At 51.7% G+C, this 17,594-nt stretch overlaps 1 protein-coding gene across 3 annotated transcripts in view; it reads left to right on the top strand.

Moving 5' to 3' along the window:
• NDST1 (N-deacetylase and N-sulfotransferase 1) overlaps positions 1-17,594 on the top strand; it is a 60,221-nt gene that overhangs the window by 32,610 nt on the left and 10,017 nt on the right. For all 3 annotated transcript variants that reach the window (XM_072824515.1, XM_072824517.1, XM_072824516.1), the window contains exons 3-11: positions 3,145-3,639; positions 6,531-6,618; positions 8,020-8,174; positions 8,807-8,992; positions 10,698-10,826; positions 11,630-11,812; positions 12,797-12,893; positions 14,117-14,240; positions 16,338-16,512. In XM_072824515.1, coding sequence (XP_072680616.1) covers positions 3,145-3,639; positions 6,531-6,618; positions 8,020-8,174; positions 8,807-8,992; positions 10,698-10,826; positions 11,630-11,812; positions 12,797-12,893; positions 14,117-14,240; positions 16,338-16,512 — 1,632 coding nt within the window. The remainder of the gene's footprint in view (positions 1-3,144; positions 3,640-6,530; positions 6,619-8,019; positions 8,175-8,806; positions 8,993-10,697; positions 10,827-11,629; positions 11,813-12,796; positions 12,894-14,116; positions 14,241-16,337; positions 16,513-17,594) is intronic.

Genomic DNA, 17,594 nt, shown 5'->3' with positions numbered 1-17,594 from the left:
AGGGCCCCTCTGCCTGCATGAATCTATTGGGAGATTTGGTGTCTCCGGAGTGAGTCCTTGGTGCTGAGGAGCAAGAGGGGTTCCTTTCTGGTGGGCTGAGGCCCACTGTAGGGGTTGGTCCCTGGGATGCTGAGGCATACTCTCCATTCCCTTCCCCAACTGGCTCCTTCCATTGCCGACTGGGGTGGGTGATTAGCAACTTGGCTTTCTCCCTTCCTTCATGTCTCCCCACTGGGCAGCTGGCTGAACCGCCAGCACCTGGCAGTCAGCTCAGGAACGGGGCTTTGAAATAGGATCCCCTAGTGCCTACAGTCCAGTGTGGCCTCCCCGGCCACAGCAGGTGATGGACAGGGCCTGAAATGTCACCGGACCCCACTGGCTCTGCCCCCACATAGCCCAAGTGCTGGCTTCGTAGCCCAAGCGCTGGTTTTGGGATCCAATGGACCCTGGGGCCGGGCGGAGTGACCTCTCGGGCTGGCGCTCTGCATTGGGTCTTAACACTCAGGCTCAGGAGAGGGTGGGGCATGGGCAAGTACTGGTGTGTGGAGGATTGAATGCACGTTCTTTCTGGCGTTTTACAAAGCCAGAGCCCTGCAGAGCCTTTGTGGGAATTTGAAACAAGCACTCCTGCGTGGTGGATATTAGCAAAAGACACCATCTAGGCAGAGGCAGCTCCACTTGGGGCATGTGGCTCGGCCCTCAGCTGAATATCCTTGGGCAGTGCTCACCTGGCCGGCTCTCCTGGATGGCCTGGTATAACTCTCCTACCTTTCTCTCCAGACTCCTTTGGTGCCCTCCTTTGGTCCCCTTTGCTTTGCCCCACCCCAGTCATTCTCCACACGGAAGCCAGATGGATCTTTTTAAAATGCAAATTGGAAGCTGTCATCCCTCTGTTTGAAACCCTTTGATAGAGTCTTTGATGGCTTCCCGCTGCCACTCCAGTCCTCCGGGGTCCCAGGTCTGGCCCTGCCTGACCTTTCTGGCTCATCTCCTCCTCTCCTTCTTGGTCACTCCGCTGGCCTCTTGCTATTCCTTGAGCCCCCTCCTTCCTCAGAGCCTTTGGACTTGCTGTTTTTTGAATGGGACTCCTACTTTTCCCTAGTTGATACTTATTCTTTAAATCTTAGTTCAAAAGTCCCTTCTCCAGGAAGTCTTTGAGCCAGCTGACTATGGCCAGTTATTGACTCTTCAGGATCTATGAACTTGCTCTGTGTAGCATGTGCCACATTGAAGTTTTGTTTTTTTAAGATCTTATTTATTCATGAGAGACACAGAGGAAGAGGCAGAGCCATAGACAGAGGGAGAAGCAGGCTCCCTGCGGGGAACCCAATGCAGACCTTGATCGTAGGACTCTGGGATCACGACCCCAGCCAAGGGCAGACACTCAACCACTGAGCCATGCAGGCATCCTGTCATATTGAAGTTTTATATTTATTTCTGTGATTTTGATTGCTGCCTCTCTTCTCTGCTTAATTTTAAGGTTATGGGGGCAGGAGTCACATCTATATTGCCTTACTATATCCCTGGCACTTAACATAGTACCTGGCACAGTAAATAGCTGTGGAATGAACAAATGAAACCCGTATTGAATATCTGTCAGGTGCCAGGTACTAGGGAACTGTTCCTTTTTATTCTTTCTAAAACTCCAGCTAACTCATGGCTCAATCTGTTAAGCATTCAACCCTGATTTCTAACTCAGGTCATGATCTCAGGGTTGTGAGATGGAGCCTCTCACCTCTCTCTTCTCTCCCTCTGTCCACACCCCCCCCCACCTGTCAAAAGAAAAAACAAACCCAGTTAGCTCATCAAACATGTGTTTGCTCCCACTGGGTATCAAGCCTGTTTAGGGCACCGGGGATCCAAAGGTGGAAACGATACAACTCCTGCCCTCAAGAGGGCAGACTGGTGAGAGAGAGACTCTGAACAGAAGATAATGCAGTGGCCAAGGTGATAAGTGCTGCAGATGAGGCTCTAACCTGGTTCCAGGGAGGTCAGTGCAAAGAAGAGTGTTTTTGCTTTGGGTTTTGAAGGATGAACAGGAGTTTGTCAGGCCAAGAAAATAGAATGGAGCTGACACAGGGACAAAAACAAACTGTGCTATATTCAGCAGCAGGTGGCTGGGAGGGGGAGGGATGGTATGAAGGAGCAGGAGCTATGAGCCTAGGGAAGACGACAAGGGGGGAGTGCCATGGGTACTGCCTGCAGATCCCAGGGAGCTGGGTAGCACCAGGCCCTGGGAAGAGAAGGGAGGTGCAGCGAGCTGGGCTAGGTGCTAGGTGCATTTGGAGGGTTGGGGACACTGTGGGCCAGAGTGGCTTTGGTCCTGCACCCCCAGCAGACACCTCCTCTTTGCTGTCTTCTGCATTGGCACCCACCTAAGATTTCTCCTGAGGAAAGGATGATGTGGTAAGAGCCGGTTGGGAAAGCCCAGCAGGGGAGCCTGGTGGCCAGGTGTGTGGGCTCCAGGGGCAGATCATCTCCAGGGGCATGGCTCTTCCTGACCCTGCCCGACCGAGGACAGCCTAAGTTTCCTCCCCCATGAAGTGGGATAACACAGGAATTGCCTCCTGAGACTGGTATGGGGACCAAAAGAGCAATTGGTTCTGCCTCCGGCCCCGTCCTGAGCACTTTGCCCGGATGAACTCTCATCATCGTCTACCATCCCATGAGGTACATTTTACAGCAGACAAAACGGAGGCACTGAGAGGTTGCAAAACTTGCCCAAGGCCAGGCATTCTGGCGGTGGAGTCTGGACTCACAACCGCTAGACTTTTCTCTGTGTGATTTTGGGCAAGTTACATAGCCTCTCTGGGCCTTAGTTTCCTCATCTGTAAGATGGGAATGACAGTGACACCTCGGCTGTGGGGTCACTGTGAGTATTAATAGCACCCCTGCATGCCAGGTGGGTGACCTGGGCTTCTGGCTTTGATCAGCACATGGTGCTAATGTATTATTGTGCCGGGCGGAGCTGGGTTTGCACCAGCGCGGTTAGGGTTAGCACGGGGCCCGGGATGCGATAAGGCTTCCGGGAGCGTTAGAGAGTACTGTTGACATGACTGTTAGCGGTCCCCACCTGAGGGTCTGCGGTCCCTCGGGGCTTCTGGATCTGACAGCTCTGCTCCCTTCTCCCCACCCTGGCTGCAGGCCAACGAGAACAGCCTGCTGAGCGCGCAGCTCAAAGGTTTCCCCCTGTTCCTGCACTCCAACCTGGGCCTGAAAGACTGCAGCATCAACCCCAAGTCCCCGCTGCTCTACGTGACGCGGCCCAGCGAGGTGGAGAAGGGCGTGCTGCCCGGCGAGGACTGGACGGTGTTCCAGTCGAACCACTCCACCTACGAGCCGGTGCTGCTGGCCAAGACGCGCTCCTCCGAGTCCATCCCGCACCTGGGCGCGGACGCCGGGCTGCACGCCGCGCTGCACGCCACGGTGGTCCAGGACCTGGGCCTGCACGACGGCATCCAGCGTGTGCTCTTTGGCAACAACCTCAACTTCTGGCTGCACAAGCTGGTCTTTGTCGACGCTGTGGCCTTCCTGACGGGCAAGCGCCTCTCGCTGCCTTTGGACCGCTACATCCTGGTGGACATCGATGACATCTTTGTGGGCAAGGAGGGCACGCGCATGAAGGTGGAGGATGTGAAGGTATGGCCAGGGGAGGGGGTGCCAGACAGGTTGGGGTGGGGGGTGCCTGACAGCCTTCGACCCTGGGGATGCCCCATCGTGGCTTCCCTGTCTGCCTCTCCCCAGTGCTGTGAGCACCCCCATCCCATTTCCTCGGCCAGGCAGTTTTAGTAACTGTTTGACTAGACAAAAGTGTCACTAGACATTACATAGAAGTACTGAATATAGAAGAATTTTGCATCTGCCAGGTGAAGCTCAGAAATGTACACGCAGAGGGAGAGACCCGGTCACTGAAGCTATGCAGGGTTGCTTATCTGCCTTTTAATCCAGAGGTGATTTTTCACTCTTGAAAATGTTTATGTCAGTTCCAGAGCTCCCACAGAACTTTTGAAACAAGAATTAGAGCTTGAATCATACACGGACATATTTTCACTGAGGTCTATATAAATAGTGGAGTGCATGTGTTTATTTAAAAAAGTGTTTACCAAACTAAACTGCATGTAAAAGCATTTTGCAGACCACGAAATTTTACACGCATGCAGCACTACTAAAGAGAAGCCTACAAATTAAGACCATTAAGTCGGCTTTAAAATGCAGTTTTCATCTAGTCTCTTATTTTACTGCAAAGTTCTTTGCAAAGAAAAAGACATAACTAGCGTATGCGGGAGGGGGTGTGTGTGGGGGAAATCAGTACTGGTTGCCACAAATAGAGGGCAAGGACCACAGTAGATCCAAGGAAAACAAAACCAAGGGATTAAATTCTGTAGAGATACTGCTGCCTGTTGACCCTGTCCTCCCTTAGGAGATTAGCAAGCGTTAGGACATATTAACACCGACTCCTCTTTGATGTTAGGATTGCAAAAGAGACTTCTAAGAGGAGGGCTTTCCTCCCAAGTGAATCTGGTTGTGGGTACTGTGTCCCATGTCCTCCTGAAGTCACTGTTGGGGTTCGCCCCAGAGCCCAGGAGGAAGGCCATGGGAGCATTAGTCCTCCTGCCTGGGGCAGGAGTGAACGCACCTCCAGAGGAGAAGAGTGTGGCAGGTGGTGTTGGGGAGCAGGCGCTGTCTGGAGAGTCAAGATCAATTTGACCCTTAATTAACTGGAACTCTTGGCCACATCCCTTCCCATGTCTGAACCTCAGTGGTGAACTGACAAGAGGGGCAGATGGGAAGCTTTCAGGCTGTTCCTCCCCACCCCACCCCGGGGCCAGGCTTTGAGTCCTCCCACCTTCCATCTTGTGGGACAGGGGAGTGTCGCTTTGATCTGCTTTACACGTTGTGTTTGCTACTTGAGATTTCGCTTCCTTGAGGGCCGAGGGCCGTCCTGTTGAGTGTTAAGACTGTTCCTTGTGGAGGCTCTCCAGTTCCTGATGCTTCATGCGATGCCATAGCCCACGTCTAACAAAGCAAATTGCTCTGTTTTCTACTTCTACTAATGGGTGTGCTTCCCATTCTCTCCTGCTGTAACCTCAGTGTTTGCTGCCTGTCCAGCGAGTCCTTGATACTGGTTCAGGGTTGATCCCACAAGGAAACCAGGCTACCAGGCTCACTGTGTCCCTCTTGGGGCCTGAGGTTGCCCTGCTTAGTTCTTCTTTTCCTCGCTTTTACAGTGAGAGGGATGAGAGCAGTTTGGAGCTATCTCTGTAGAAGAATACTAACAGCGACACCCTCTTCCGTATGCTCGGCTCAGGGTAGACTGCCAGGTGCTCCTCCAGCCAGGGTCCCATTCACCTTAAACATCCTTGTGGGTCTGAAAGGGAAGAGATTTTTCTCTCTCCCCTGTCCCTTAATCCCAAGCACAGGCTGCAACTAAGCCTTTCTTTCAGGGACATGAATGTCACCTCCTTAACTTGTACAGTACTGTCTTGCACTGCAGTTTAGGCCATAGGGGCAGCAGGTGCTTTTTCAGGGCTGGCAAATCCAAGCTCTATGCTTAGCCCTCTCTGTATTGCCTCGGCTGATCCTCAGCAGCCCCATGAGGTGAGCACCATTGCAAGTCCCATTTTACAGAGGAAGGCACTAAGGCTCAGAGAGGTGATGTAACATGCCCAAGGCCACACAGCTAGAGCATGCCTGTCTGTTAGGTAGTGCATGGCCTTGGTAAGATGCTGATGGTGGCCCCAGGAAGGCCAGGACTTTCTATTTGCAGACTTAGAGTCTGACGCTGGCTCTTCTTGCAGGTTTCTTGGCAGCCTTGTGCATTGTGTGCAGGGTGGGAACTTTTGGAGTCCTGACTCCAGAGTACAAGTGTGTGTTTGTTCTACAAGCGTCCACATCCCTTCTTTGGCTTGCCCAGCATGGCCTGTGCCATGCACGGGGACATTGCGTGGCTGGGTTCGCAGTACGTCTCTGGAAAAATCATGATCCTGGGACATCAGCCTTGTACTCACTGGGAGAGACCCTCCATGTTTGCCAGACTTAGATACAAGGCTCACAGTGGCCGTGACCACGCACCCAGCCATGCCACCATTTCACATTACTTACCAAAATGTCGGGCAGTTTGACACGCAGGGTCTTGTTCAAGTACCCGGAGAGAAATTACCATCTGCATTTCATACTTGGGGAAACTGAGGCCTCAGGCAGTCACAAAGCTTTCCGGAGGGTGCATAGCAGAGCCGGCTGGAGCCAGGTCTTCTCTGGCCAGGGACCTGGTGCAGGTGGCAGCCCAGGGCTGGCTTCCTGGATGTGGGACCCTGCACTCAGAAGGGGCCTGCACGAGATTAGCGCTCTGCCATGGGCTTCTTGACATTTAAATAGTTTTGGAGCCAGCGCCCACATTTTTATTTTTTGTGGGGCCCAACAAACCTTGCAGGTGGTCTTGCAACAATAGGATCTTTCTGGGCCTTCAGTGGGAAGAACAGGGAGCTCCTGGCTTCCGCCTCACCCACTTCCTCCTCCTCTGCCTCTCCTAGGCCCTGTTTGATACGCAGAATGAACTACGCACACACATCCCAAACTTTACCTTCAACCTGGGCTACTCAGGGAAATTCTTCCACACAGGTAAGTGGGCCTGGCTCTGACCCCACGAGCAACTTCCAGGGGCCCTCAGCAGCTGGATCCTTGGAGTGCTGTGCCACAGGGGCAGCAGGTGGGCTGATGGACCCACATTAGGGCCACATTGACCCAGGTGGCCTGTCCCTGATCCAGAGCCCACAGAGCAGTCACGGCCCCAGGCAGAGGGCATTTCAGGGCAGCAGTAATGCAACAACAGCCCTCACTCATCCCTCCCTGTCCTTCAGCCAGTACTGTCTTTTGGGGTTTTTTGTTTTGTTTTGTTTTTTATTTACTTGTATTTTTCTAAAAGATTCCATTTATATATTTGACAGAGGGAGAGTGCACAAGCAGGGGGAGTAGCAGGCAGAGGGAGAGGGAGAAGCAGGCTCCCCATGGAGCTGGGATCCCGATGCAGAACTCGATCCCAGTACCCTGGGAGACAGCAGACACTTAACCATCTGAGCCACTCAGGTGCCCTGGACTGTGCTGTCTTTTGGGGGCATCCTTTTGTCGCCCCCTCTCCACTGTCTTTTAAAATTATTTGTCCTACGTCTGCTTTAAAAAGTAATTGATTGGATTTGAAGAGCATTGCAGAAATATGTAGCATAGAATCAGAGAATGCCCTATAATTGTTCCTGCCCCAGAGATGGCCATTGCCATTTCACTTTCAAGCCTTAAGGGTCAATGTTGAGGGTGTAGGTTGCCTGGTTCATTGCCTTCCCTCCTGTTTTAGGCTCTCCCAAGTTCCTCACATGCTGCCCTTCTGGACGGAGCAAGAGGGAAAGACCCCTGAGTCGTCATCTATAGGAAATGTTCCCTGTAGCTGCCTTCTGTTTGGGTCACAGTGTGGAAAGCCTCTCTTGAGTTCTGGGAAAAACCCTAATACTCTGCAGTTGTGGGGAGAAAGGGTACAACATGGCACCAAAGCCAAATAGGACCAATACTGGGTCATCTGTATACATTTTTCACATTCTCGGCCCTCAGCCTATCAGAGGTAGTGTTAGTCACAGTATGAGACAGGATCAGACATCCCATATATATATACACAAAGAGCTGCTCAGATTGTGAAGTAAAAGACAAATGGCAAATGGCCCAATAGGAAAGCAGGAATAGTATTAGAGAAGGCATGTGAGAGTTGGGAGAAACCTCTGGGATTGTTGTCTTTGAACCATGGATGGCATGCATGGGTCCCCAGGGCCCAGAGAAGAGAGCAACTTGGCCAAAGTCACCCGTTGAGTGAAGGCCATACTCTAGACCAGAACGCAGGGCCCTGGACCAGACGCTGCTCCCATGCTGTAGTTCAGGTACCCCTCCCTAGCAGTGCTCTGGTCCCCGGGCGCCAGCTCAGGCTGGAGAGCCTCCCGGCGGGTGGGCTGGGCTGAGCTGCCTGTGGTGCTCTGGTTGCAGGTACTGATGCTGAGGACGCCGGGGATGATCTGCTGCTGTCGTATGTGAAGGAGTTCTGGTGGTTCCCCCACATGTGGAGCCACATGCAGCCCCACCTTTTCCACAACCAGTCGGTGTTGGCCGAGCAGATGGCCCTGAACAAGAAGTTCGCTGTCGTGAGTAAGATTCTCTACAGGGCAGAGCTGGGTGGGCCAGGGGCTGGGCTGGGGGTTCCGGACTGCTGGCCTCTCGCTGCTTTTGCAGTTCCGTCTGACAGCATTTTGTTGACATCTCTATAGCCACTGTCTCTCTGAAGCCTCGCAGAGACCCCAAGAGGTGGTTGTTGATATTCTCACTTTTAGATAAGAAATTGAAGCTCAGGGAAGACCACGCCAGCTGGGAGGAGGTCCAGCCAGGCTCTGTCTCCCGGCCCGGGCGGGAGTGGCAGGCTCAGGAAAGCTGCAGCTGGTACTCAGAGAAGAGGGAAGGAGGCCCCAGTACGGGCTCAGCCTGGGCCCACCAGCCAATCAGAGGCCAAGAAAGGCAGGGAAAGCCCCTGTCCTGGCCCCTCACGACTGGGTGCTGGAGGGCATGGCCACAGGCGGTGCTGAGGGCCAAGAGCCCCCCAGCTCGGTCAGGTCAGGCCCTCCCTCCGATCGGGGGGCTCCTTTCCCTCCCCTCGCCTCAGCTTTCATCTGTAGCACCAGGGCAGTCTAGCCTCTGATTTCTCTCCCATTCTACAAAGTGGAAACAAGAGCCAGTGGGGGAGGACCCGCATACTCACCCAACCCTGGCTTCCTCTCCCCAGGAGCACGGCATCCCCACAGACATGGGCTATGCGGTGGCGCCCCACCATTCGGGGGTGTACCCTGTGCATGTACAGCTGTACGAGGCCTGGAAGCAGGTGTGGAGCATCCGCGTGACCAGCACAGAGGAGTACCCCCACCTGAAGCCAGCCCGCTACCGCCGTGGCTTTATCCACAACGGCATCATGGTGAGTGGGCCCCCGAGAGGCACAGGTGCGCACGCTGTCTGGGGAAGCAGGGTTTTGGTGGATGGGTTAGGGGTTTCAGGCCAGGCTCTGCTGCCCCTGTCCGGCATCCAGGCTCTCCCCATTCCAGGGAAGGTGGGCTGCTGATCTGGCCCTTTCATGAGCTCCTTTTTAGCTTTCATGATGGGGGATCAGGGGCTGATCCTTTTTAAAAGGGCCTCTGGGAACAGGCCTCTGTCTCGTTCATTTGCTTGTTTAAACATTTTTAATGAGCTTCTACTGTGTGTCTGACCCTTTTCTAAGCAGTGGGGATACAGAAGTGTACAGAACCAACAGAAGTCCCTGCCCTTGTAGACCTGACATTCTAGTGGCAAGAGGCAGACAGTGTGCTCATAAAAGTGTGGCATATGTAATGCATGGTCAGATGGTGTGATGATGGGGCCATGGAGAAGAGTCAAGCAGGGAAGGGAGGTAGGGAGTGCCAGAGGAGAGCAGAAGCTATTTTAAATAAAGTGATTAGAGGGCACCTGGGTGGCTCAGTGATTGAGCGTCTGCCTTTGGCTCAGGTTGTGATCCCGGGGTCCTGGGATTGAGTTCCGCATCGGGCTCTGCAGGGAGCCTGCTTTTCCCTCTGCCTATGTCTCTGCCTCTCTCTGTGTCTCTCATGAATAAATAAAATCTTTAAAAATAAATAGATAGATGGTAGATAGATAAGGTGATTAGGCAGGGCCTTCTTAGGAATGAACCACGCTGCTATGTGAAGAAAAGTATTGAAGGCAGAGAAAACAAGTGCAAAGGCTCTGAGGTAGCCTGTGTGTTGAGGACCAACTAGGAGGTCAGTATGGCTGGAGGGGACAAAGTGGGAAGCAGGGAGACCAGTTGGGAGGCCACTTCAGTCTTCCAGATGAGAGAGTGGTGGCTCCATGAGGGTGTAATGTTGGGATGTGATCAGATTCTGGACTTATTTAGAAGGTTGGACCAACAGGATCTGCTGGTGAGGTGGATCTGTGGTGAGGTGGAGGTGGGGTGTGGGGGAGAGAGATGAGTCAGGATGACGCCAGGGTTGGCCTAAGCCACCAGAAGGATGAACTGTCGACAGTCCAGATGGGATATGTGTGGGAAGGCCAGATTTATGCTCTCATCTGTCCATCTATCCACGTGTCTGTCCATCCATCCATCCATGCATCCCTCCTTCCACTGGCCTCCTCAATATCAGGCATTCATATTTTCTCTGGGGATGAGGTGTGGTGACCAGACAAGCAAGTTCCCTGCTCTCTCGGAGGGCAGTTTTATGAGAGGAGACAGAGAATCAACAGTTAAACCAGTGTGTGACTGGGAGCGTTCCCAGGCAGGTTCTAACGCTGTGAGGGGGTTGCAAGTGTGACTGGGAGGACTGCTTTGCAGAAGGTCAGGGACCCTCACTGGGCAAACATTCTCGCTTGCCTATCTCTGTGACTTTTGGGCCTGCTCACTTTGTTACAGAGAATAGTGTTGAAGTATGTAAACTGGCAAGGGCCGTGAGCTCACTTGAGGGGATGTCGCAGGCTGCAGGAGGTCTATGGGGGAGAAGACCCCCAAGAGTGGGGGCTGTGTAGTCACACAAGAGGCTGCCTTTCTGAGGAGGTACCCTGGCCCTTCTCCTGAGGAAGGGTCTTCTACCTCCACCCATGGCTGGAGATGCCACAGCTCTCTCCTGCCCCATCCCCAGGTCCTCCCGCGGCAGACATGTGGCCTCTTCACACACACCATCTTCTACAATGAGTACCCTGGTGGCTCCAGTGAGCTGGACAAGATCATCAATGGGGGCGAGCTCTTCCTCACCGTGCTCCTCAATCCTGTGAGTGCTCCATAGCCCTTGGCTGGTGGTGAGGGGCTGGTGCTGGACAGCTGTCTGTGGCCGAGGCTGGCTTTCCTGGGCCCAGGGAGAAGGGGTGGCAGCAGGTATGAGGGCTGGGAGTCAGGAAACCCACTCTGCACCCCTGGCTGTGGCCCTGCTCTGCTGCGTGACCTTGGGAAAAGAATCTGAGTTGTCTTTTCTTTTTCCTTTCAGAATCTCATACTTCAATGCAATAGTGTGAGCATTTTTGTCTGTGTTCTCTTTCCAGTCTTTGTGTATGTGTATAAATATATGGTTGTTATATACTCATATACACGGTGAATCATCAATCTGTAAACATATATATATATGTATATATATAATATATATTTTTTAAACTATTCATTTGAGCTTTCTGGCTCTCTCTTTCCTTATTTGTGAAATGGAAATAATGATTCATGCTTTAATAGTATTAAGTAGATACCAAGTGGTAATGTTATTCAGCTTTATGTGATAACTGAGTACTCCTGTCTTCCATGAACACCCCACCAAAAAATACAAAAGAACAACAAAATGACTGCACAGTAGGTCAGCTTCCTATTTCAGGGTTGTGATAGTCGGTGGTCCGTCAGCCCCTGGGTTCACCAGGCTGTGCCTTGGCCAAGGTCACACAGCGAGTTTGTTAACGGCCCTAGTGAACCTTGGACTGGTCATAGAGTGACTCTGTAAGCTGCAGCAAGACTAGAAGAGTCAAAAGTGGGGTGGGGCTGTGACCTCCAGATGCTGACCAGCCCTGTCCCCCCACCTCCCCTCCCCTGGAGCAGATCAGCATCTTCATGACACACCTGTCTAACTATGGGAATGACCGCCTGGGCCTGTATACCTTCAAGCACCTGGTGCGCTTCCTGCACTCCTGGACCAACCTCCGGCTGCAGACGCTGCCCCCAGTGCAGCTGGCCCAGAAGTACTTCCAGATCTTCTCCGAGGAGAAAGACCCGCTCTGGCAGGTGGGTGGGTGGGGTGGTGGGCCGGGTGTCTTGTTGCAGAGATGGAATGCCCACCACTCGCAGGCACACATGCTAGATATGGGCTCGGGCCTTACCCCCTCGTGCTCTCTCTTGAGCGTAAACTCAGGTGCGCACTTGCTCACCAGCATGGGCACACTCACTTGTTCTCATACACACAGGTATGTATACACTTCCCACACAGACCCACGTGCATGCACACTCACACATACCTGAAAAAGGACTACAGAACTATATGTGAACATAGTATAGATCAAGTGCAGGTGAAAGCAACTGTATGGCCCGGTTAGACTCTTAGATCATCCTTTTTGTCCCTTCTCACACTAGTAGGCTCTGTACCATGGAAAGGGGGCTGATGGGAGGGTTTTGGCAGGCAGTTCTTGAAGAAGTCTCCCCTGGAGGCTGTCAAAATCTGGAAACTGAAGCAAAGCTGGAATTGAAACAGTCTCATGCTTCAGACCAGGAGTCCATAAACCATGGCTCATGGGCCAAATCTGGCCTGTAATCGGTTTCTGTCAATAAAGTTTTATTGAAACCCATCCACACTCATTCTTGTATGTACTGTTTATGGCTGCCTTCATGCTGCAACAACAGAATTGAGTAGTTGTAACAGAGACCCGATAGTACCCCAGCCTCAAGTAGTTACTAAGCACTTACCAAAAGATTGACTGAACTATACAGAAAAAGTGTGCTGACCCCTGGTCCAGACACCAGCTTATCCAGTTAAACTCAACAAGGGCCCATGAGCTTCTGTTATGTGCTAAGCACTGGACTGAGTATTTTTCTGGGACTAACCAGAAGTGGTCCCTGCTTGCTGGCAGCTCAGTGTCCTGAGGTGGGGATATGTCAAGGACACATGTAGTTATTCCACCTGGTAGCACTGTAAGAACCATGTATCCATGTGCAATGAGAATCCATTCATTGGGTTTGCCCGTTCCCCCAACATTCCTTCCACTATTGTTTTAGGACCCCTGTGAGGACAAACGCCACAAAGACATCTGGTCCAAGGAGAAGACATGTGACCGCTTCCCAAAGCTCCTCATCATTGGCCCCCAGAAAACAGGCAAGTCTCTTTGCTCTTGGCCAGCATCCCCCACTGCCTGCTGTCTCAGCCATAGAATTTTGGGGACCACCTTGCCCTGGTTCTACTCCCCAACAATCTACCCCCTTTTCCCCAGGAAGTGAGAGTGAAGTTGGGATGAACATGAACTGCCTATCAGTATGGAAATGGGGAGGGGGTGGAGGTGGGTGTAGAATATCCCTGTCTGTCCTGAACCACAACCTTAGGGAGTTCTCTTCTTGGGAGTCTCTGAGTCTAGGCAAAGAAGCCCAGATCAGCTGTTCTGCACATTTGAGCAGTGCCAGGCAAAACTGGTTCAGTGCAAAGAGGACTGTAATCAATTAGTCATGTCTGCCAGAGGTGCAAGAGGGAGGAGTGGTGATATGGTTGCTAAGTATTTGCTGTCTAGACACGCTGTAAAGCATGACTGCGTAATCCCATTTTACAGATAGAAAACTTGAGGCTCAGAGAAGTTAAGTGACCTCCCCTGACACATTCAGTTAGAAAATGACAGATCTGAGTCTTGAACCCTTATCTCTCTGACCCCCAAACCTTATACTCTTAAGGAAACTAAACTCTATAGTCTCCTTCTCTTCCAAGACATCTCATTATGCCATACAAACCATAGACTCACACACAGGAAAGGAATCAATTCTCTAAAGGAGGGGGTAGGTTCTATACTGTCGAGTAAGGCAGAAAGTGTAGGTAAGGGAAGGATGCCCAGAAGAGAAGGCAATTGAGCCAAATCTCTTAGCTCTTCACGAATTTCACATCCACAGACTGCAGGGTCTGGGGCAACCTTTTCCCTGAGCTCCTCCCACATATCAGAGGACAGAGGCCCAGACCTGGAAACCATCTAGTTCTGAGATTATGAGATGATACTAATGAACTGGGCATGGCTTCTAGAGTACAGGGCTGGGAAGGATTCTGAGGCCAATTTCTTGTGTAGTGTTTAGAAATGCCATGATTGATTAGTGATGTCTACAATGGAGCCAGGAGTGGGAGGTGCCCACACCCATGCCCCGTATTTGCTGTCCTGGCTTTCGTAAAATTCTTTGGTTATATAGATGAAGAAACTAAGCCCCAGAGAAGGCAATGGACTTTCCCAGGATCTCCCAGTGAGTCATGGAGAGCTGGACACAGAACCCAGGATCTCAGACTCCCATCTTTGTGTTCTGGGCTGGGCCTTCCATCTGCCTTCCATCAGCTGCCTTCCATCCTTGCAGGCACCACGGCCCTCTACCTGTTCCTGGGCATGCACCCGGACCTCAGCAGCAACTACCCCAGCTCAGAGACCTTTGAGGAGATCCAGTTTTTTAATGGCCACAACTATCACAAAGGCATCGACTGGTGAGTGGCCCTTTCTGACCAGAGCTGGATGGGAAGGCTGTCATGGAGTCTGCCCTGGAGAAGGTCTTCTGTGGACACAGCAGGAAGCAGCTGGCACTTACTCTCACACAGCTAAAGTTCCTGTAAACAGGGACAAAGCTCAGTGACCCTTGAGTCATGATGTTGGAGCCTTGTCACAGGCGGGACATTTGATGAGGAAGCCCTTTGCCCTTTTTCATCACCTCCTGGGGTCAAAGACTGCTGGAAGTGAAAGCCAGCCCATCCCTTGCTTGCAGGAAAATAGTCTGAGTCCCAGAGGAGGCTAGGGACTTGCCCAAAATTGGGGACAGAGTTGGGGACAGAGCAGGGGCTAAGATCCAAGTGTTCTCACCCTGAGAGCTGGCTGAACTTTGTCTGACCACGGAGCAGGAGGTGTTCTTGTGAGTCCTTCAGAGGCGGCTTACTAGCCTTTGAGGAGTTGCCAGAGGAGGTGGTGGAAATTGCAGCTTCCCCCCCAGAGCCTGTCACCCAAGGATATGGAGGGGCGGCTTCATGGGGACAGTTTTACACTCCACTTATTTCAATTTGCATCTTTCTCTACTATTCACCTCTTTTTAGCCTATACGTGTATTACTCTTCTTTATTATTTTCATGTCAGTAGTTTACCTGGGTAGAGAGATTAGAGAGATTATGGGCATTCTTCTGTTTGTTTGTATTTTTCTATCATTTTTTTCTCTCATTTATCTATCATCTGCCTACCTAGATGCCTACCTGTCTGTATCTCTAATATGTCTATCTCTTGTCTAAAACCAGTGTAGCCAGGTGTATCACTGGAAGTCACCGTCTCTCAGATTTTAGGGAGGTAGTATGCTAGGACACTATACATTTAGCAACACTTCCAGCAGCACCCCATTAGCAGGTGCCCCACTAGCAAGTACATGCGCTAATATGTCTATAGAAAAGTCTGTGAATCCTTCCACTAAGATTAATACATCAAGTTTTGCTGCCAAATGGCTTTGCTATAAACTTGAGGGGGAAAGCTTCTGTTTTTAGAGCTTTCTCAATTTAGGTATCACAAACAATGGACTGTGGGCATACAGATGCTATTTCATAAAGAAAATTCAGAAATACACCTGAAACTAATGTAACACCATATGTTAATTAGCTGGAATTTTAAAGAATAATAAATAAGAAAATTCAGACATAGGAGAGAGCGAACAATTCCTCAGCTCCATTCCCGAGATTTTGATTTTGTAGATAGGTGTAGAGTGGGGTGAGGAATCTCCGAAGCCCCAAGGTGGTTCCGATAAAGGGGTTCCTGGTACCTCCCTAGAGTAGCCCTGTCTCCCTGGATATAGTAGGGATCCTACACCCTTACCTAAGGTGGGCCAGCAGCCTTTGGCTTCCATGAACCCCTGAAGTTGTACCACTATTTTGCATGAGTAGGTGCCCCTGGGAGGCTCTGGAGTGTTCATTTAGCTTTCCGAAATGAGCCAAAGGATTGGTGTGGAAGTCACTCTGGGTGGGATATGGGAGGCTCATCTGGAAAACCGTCAGGCTGATCCACATGAGGCCAGTGGAGAAATGTGGCTGGCCGAAAGTGACACACCCACACACCCTATTCCCCCACACCCCCACCCCCGTCTCCTGGTCCACAGTGACAGTGTTGAAAGCGCCATCCTAGATCAGGAAAGAAATCCTGTACTCTAGAGGCAAGACAGGGCACCCCTCAGGTCCATGCTGGCTCTTCCTGGGGTCAGAGGTGTCCCAGTTCTCCCCCTAGAGGCAGTGAGTTGAGGCCCTATCACTTTAACTGGGAACATCTGGTTTAGGATTCAAAGACACTCCACACCGACCCCATCCCATATTTTTACAACTCATATCACTTCTATAAGTCTTCACATCCTCCTGACTCCAAAGTACCCCCTGAAAAGCGTTGGATTCGAAAAAGTGGTCATCCATCTAGAATCCCTGCCTGAAGCAGGTCCTTGGGATTAATGTGCCCTGCTTGCTTTCTGAAATGCTACCTCCACCGACCCTCACCCTCTCATGATGCGTTCCTCGGGCCCCCTTCTCATGAGTCTTGCCTGTGAGCTCTTCTCTCTGGGCTTCCTGCAGGTACATGGAGTTCTTTCCTATCCCCTCCAACACCACCTCCGACTTTTACTTTGAGAAAAGCGCCAACTACTTTGATTCGGAAGTGGCGCCCCGGCGGGCAGCTGCTCTGTTACCCAAGGCCAAGGTCCTGACCATCCTCATCAACCCAGCGGACCGGGCCTATTCCTGGTACCAGGTGAGCCGGGGCTGGGGCGGAGCCCTGGGTAGGGGCATGGGGCTCTGTCCACAACTCAGTTACTCATGTGTTCATTCAGCAGGTGTTTACTAAGCACCTACTGTGGATCAGCCCTAAGCTAGGCTTCTGGAATGGGGTGGTGGGTAAGACCAGAGTCCTACCTCCACAGTGCTTCTAGCCTAGTGGAGGAGACAGGTGGAAATCCACGTTGCATCCCAGCCTACAGTTACCTACTTACCCTGCCAGCTTCACTGGGGGTTCCGCCTCTGATTCTGACACCAACAAGAGGTGGAAGCTCGTTCTACCTTGATGAAAGTGAGATTTGGTGAACAGTGATCATACTAACTGGCCTCCTTGCTAGATTCTGGGTGGGGTGAGGGTAGGGATTCAGAGAAGGATAAGGCATAGGACTCCCCATTTATAGTAGAGGATGCAAACACCTGATCAGATAAAGAAGTTACCTGACTCTTGTCTGTGCTAGAGAGGGTATGACTCCTAACTCCTACTTGACTATGTAAGAACTAGAAGTTTCTTTAACTTCAATGACCTGACTTAATTTCATCTGAGCACCATTCTACTAGGCTTATGGAAAATCCTAGGCTCAGGCCTTCTGGGGGTTTCCTACCCTGCCTGCCAATCTTCCTGGGTTTATGATCCAGTGCCAGGGTATAGGGGGAAGACCTCCTCAGTATGGCCACTTTCAGCACCTCCCTGCCACCCTCTGAGCCTGTCACTTCTTCTCCGGAGCCTCACTGCTGTCCACAGTGCCGGCAGGGGGCCGGGTACAGACCCTACTTGCTCTCTTCTCTCACTGCCCACCCTGAGCTGTGTGTGAGCGTGGAGGCTCAAGAGTGACCCCTGCTGGGCAGGCTCCTGGTCTCTGGATGCCAAGGGCCTGTGGCATTATTGTAGGTGCTTCAAACATGGCATTTGCCCCTTTCTGGCTCTTTTCTTGTCCTGTCTTAGTCTGTTTGGACGGCCATAACAGTATGGACTGGGGGCTTAAACAAGAGGTTTATTTCTTACAGTTCCGGAGGCTAGAAGTACAGGATCAGGGTGCCAGCGGATTTGGTTCCTGGTGA

This window comes from Canis lupus, chromosome 4, assembly GCF_048164855.1.
Source record: "Canis lupus baileyi chromosome 4, mCanLup2.hap1, whole genome shotgun sequence".
NCBI lineage: Eukaryota > Metazoa > Chordata > Mammalia > Carnivora > Canidae > Canis > Canis lupus.
The sequence above is the reverse complement of the archived record's forward strand: the minus strand, read 5'-3'. Positions and strand labels throughout refer to the sequence as shown.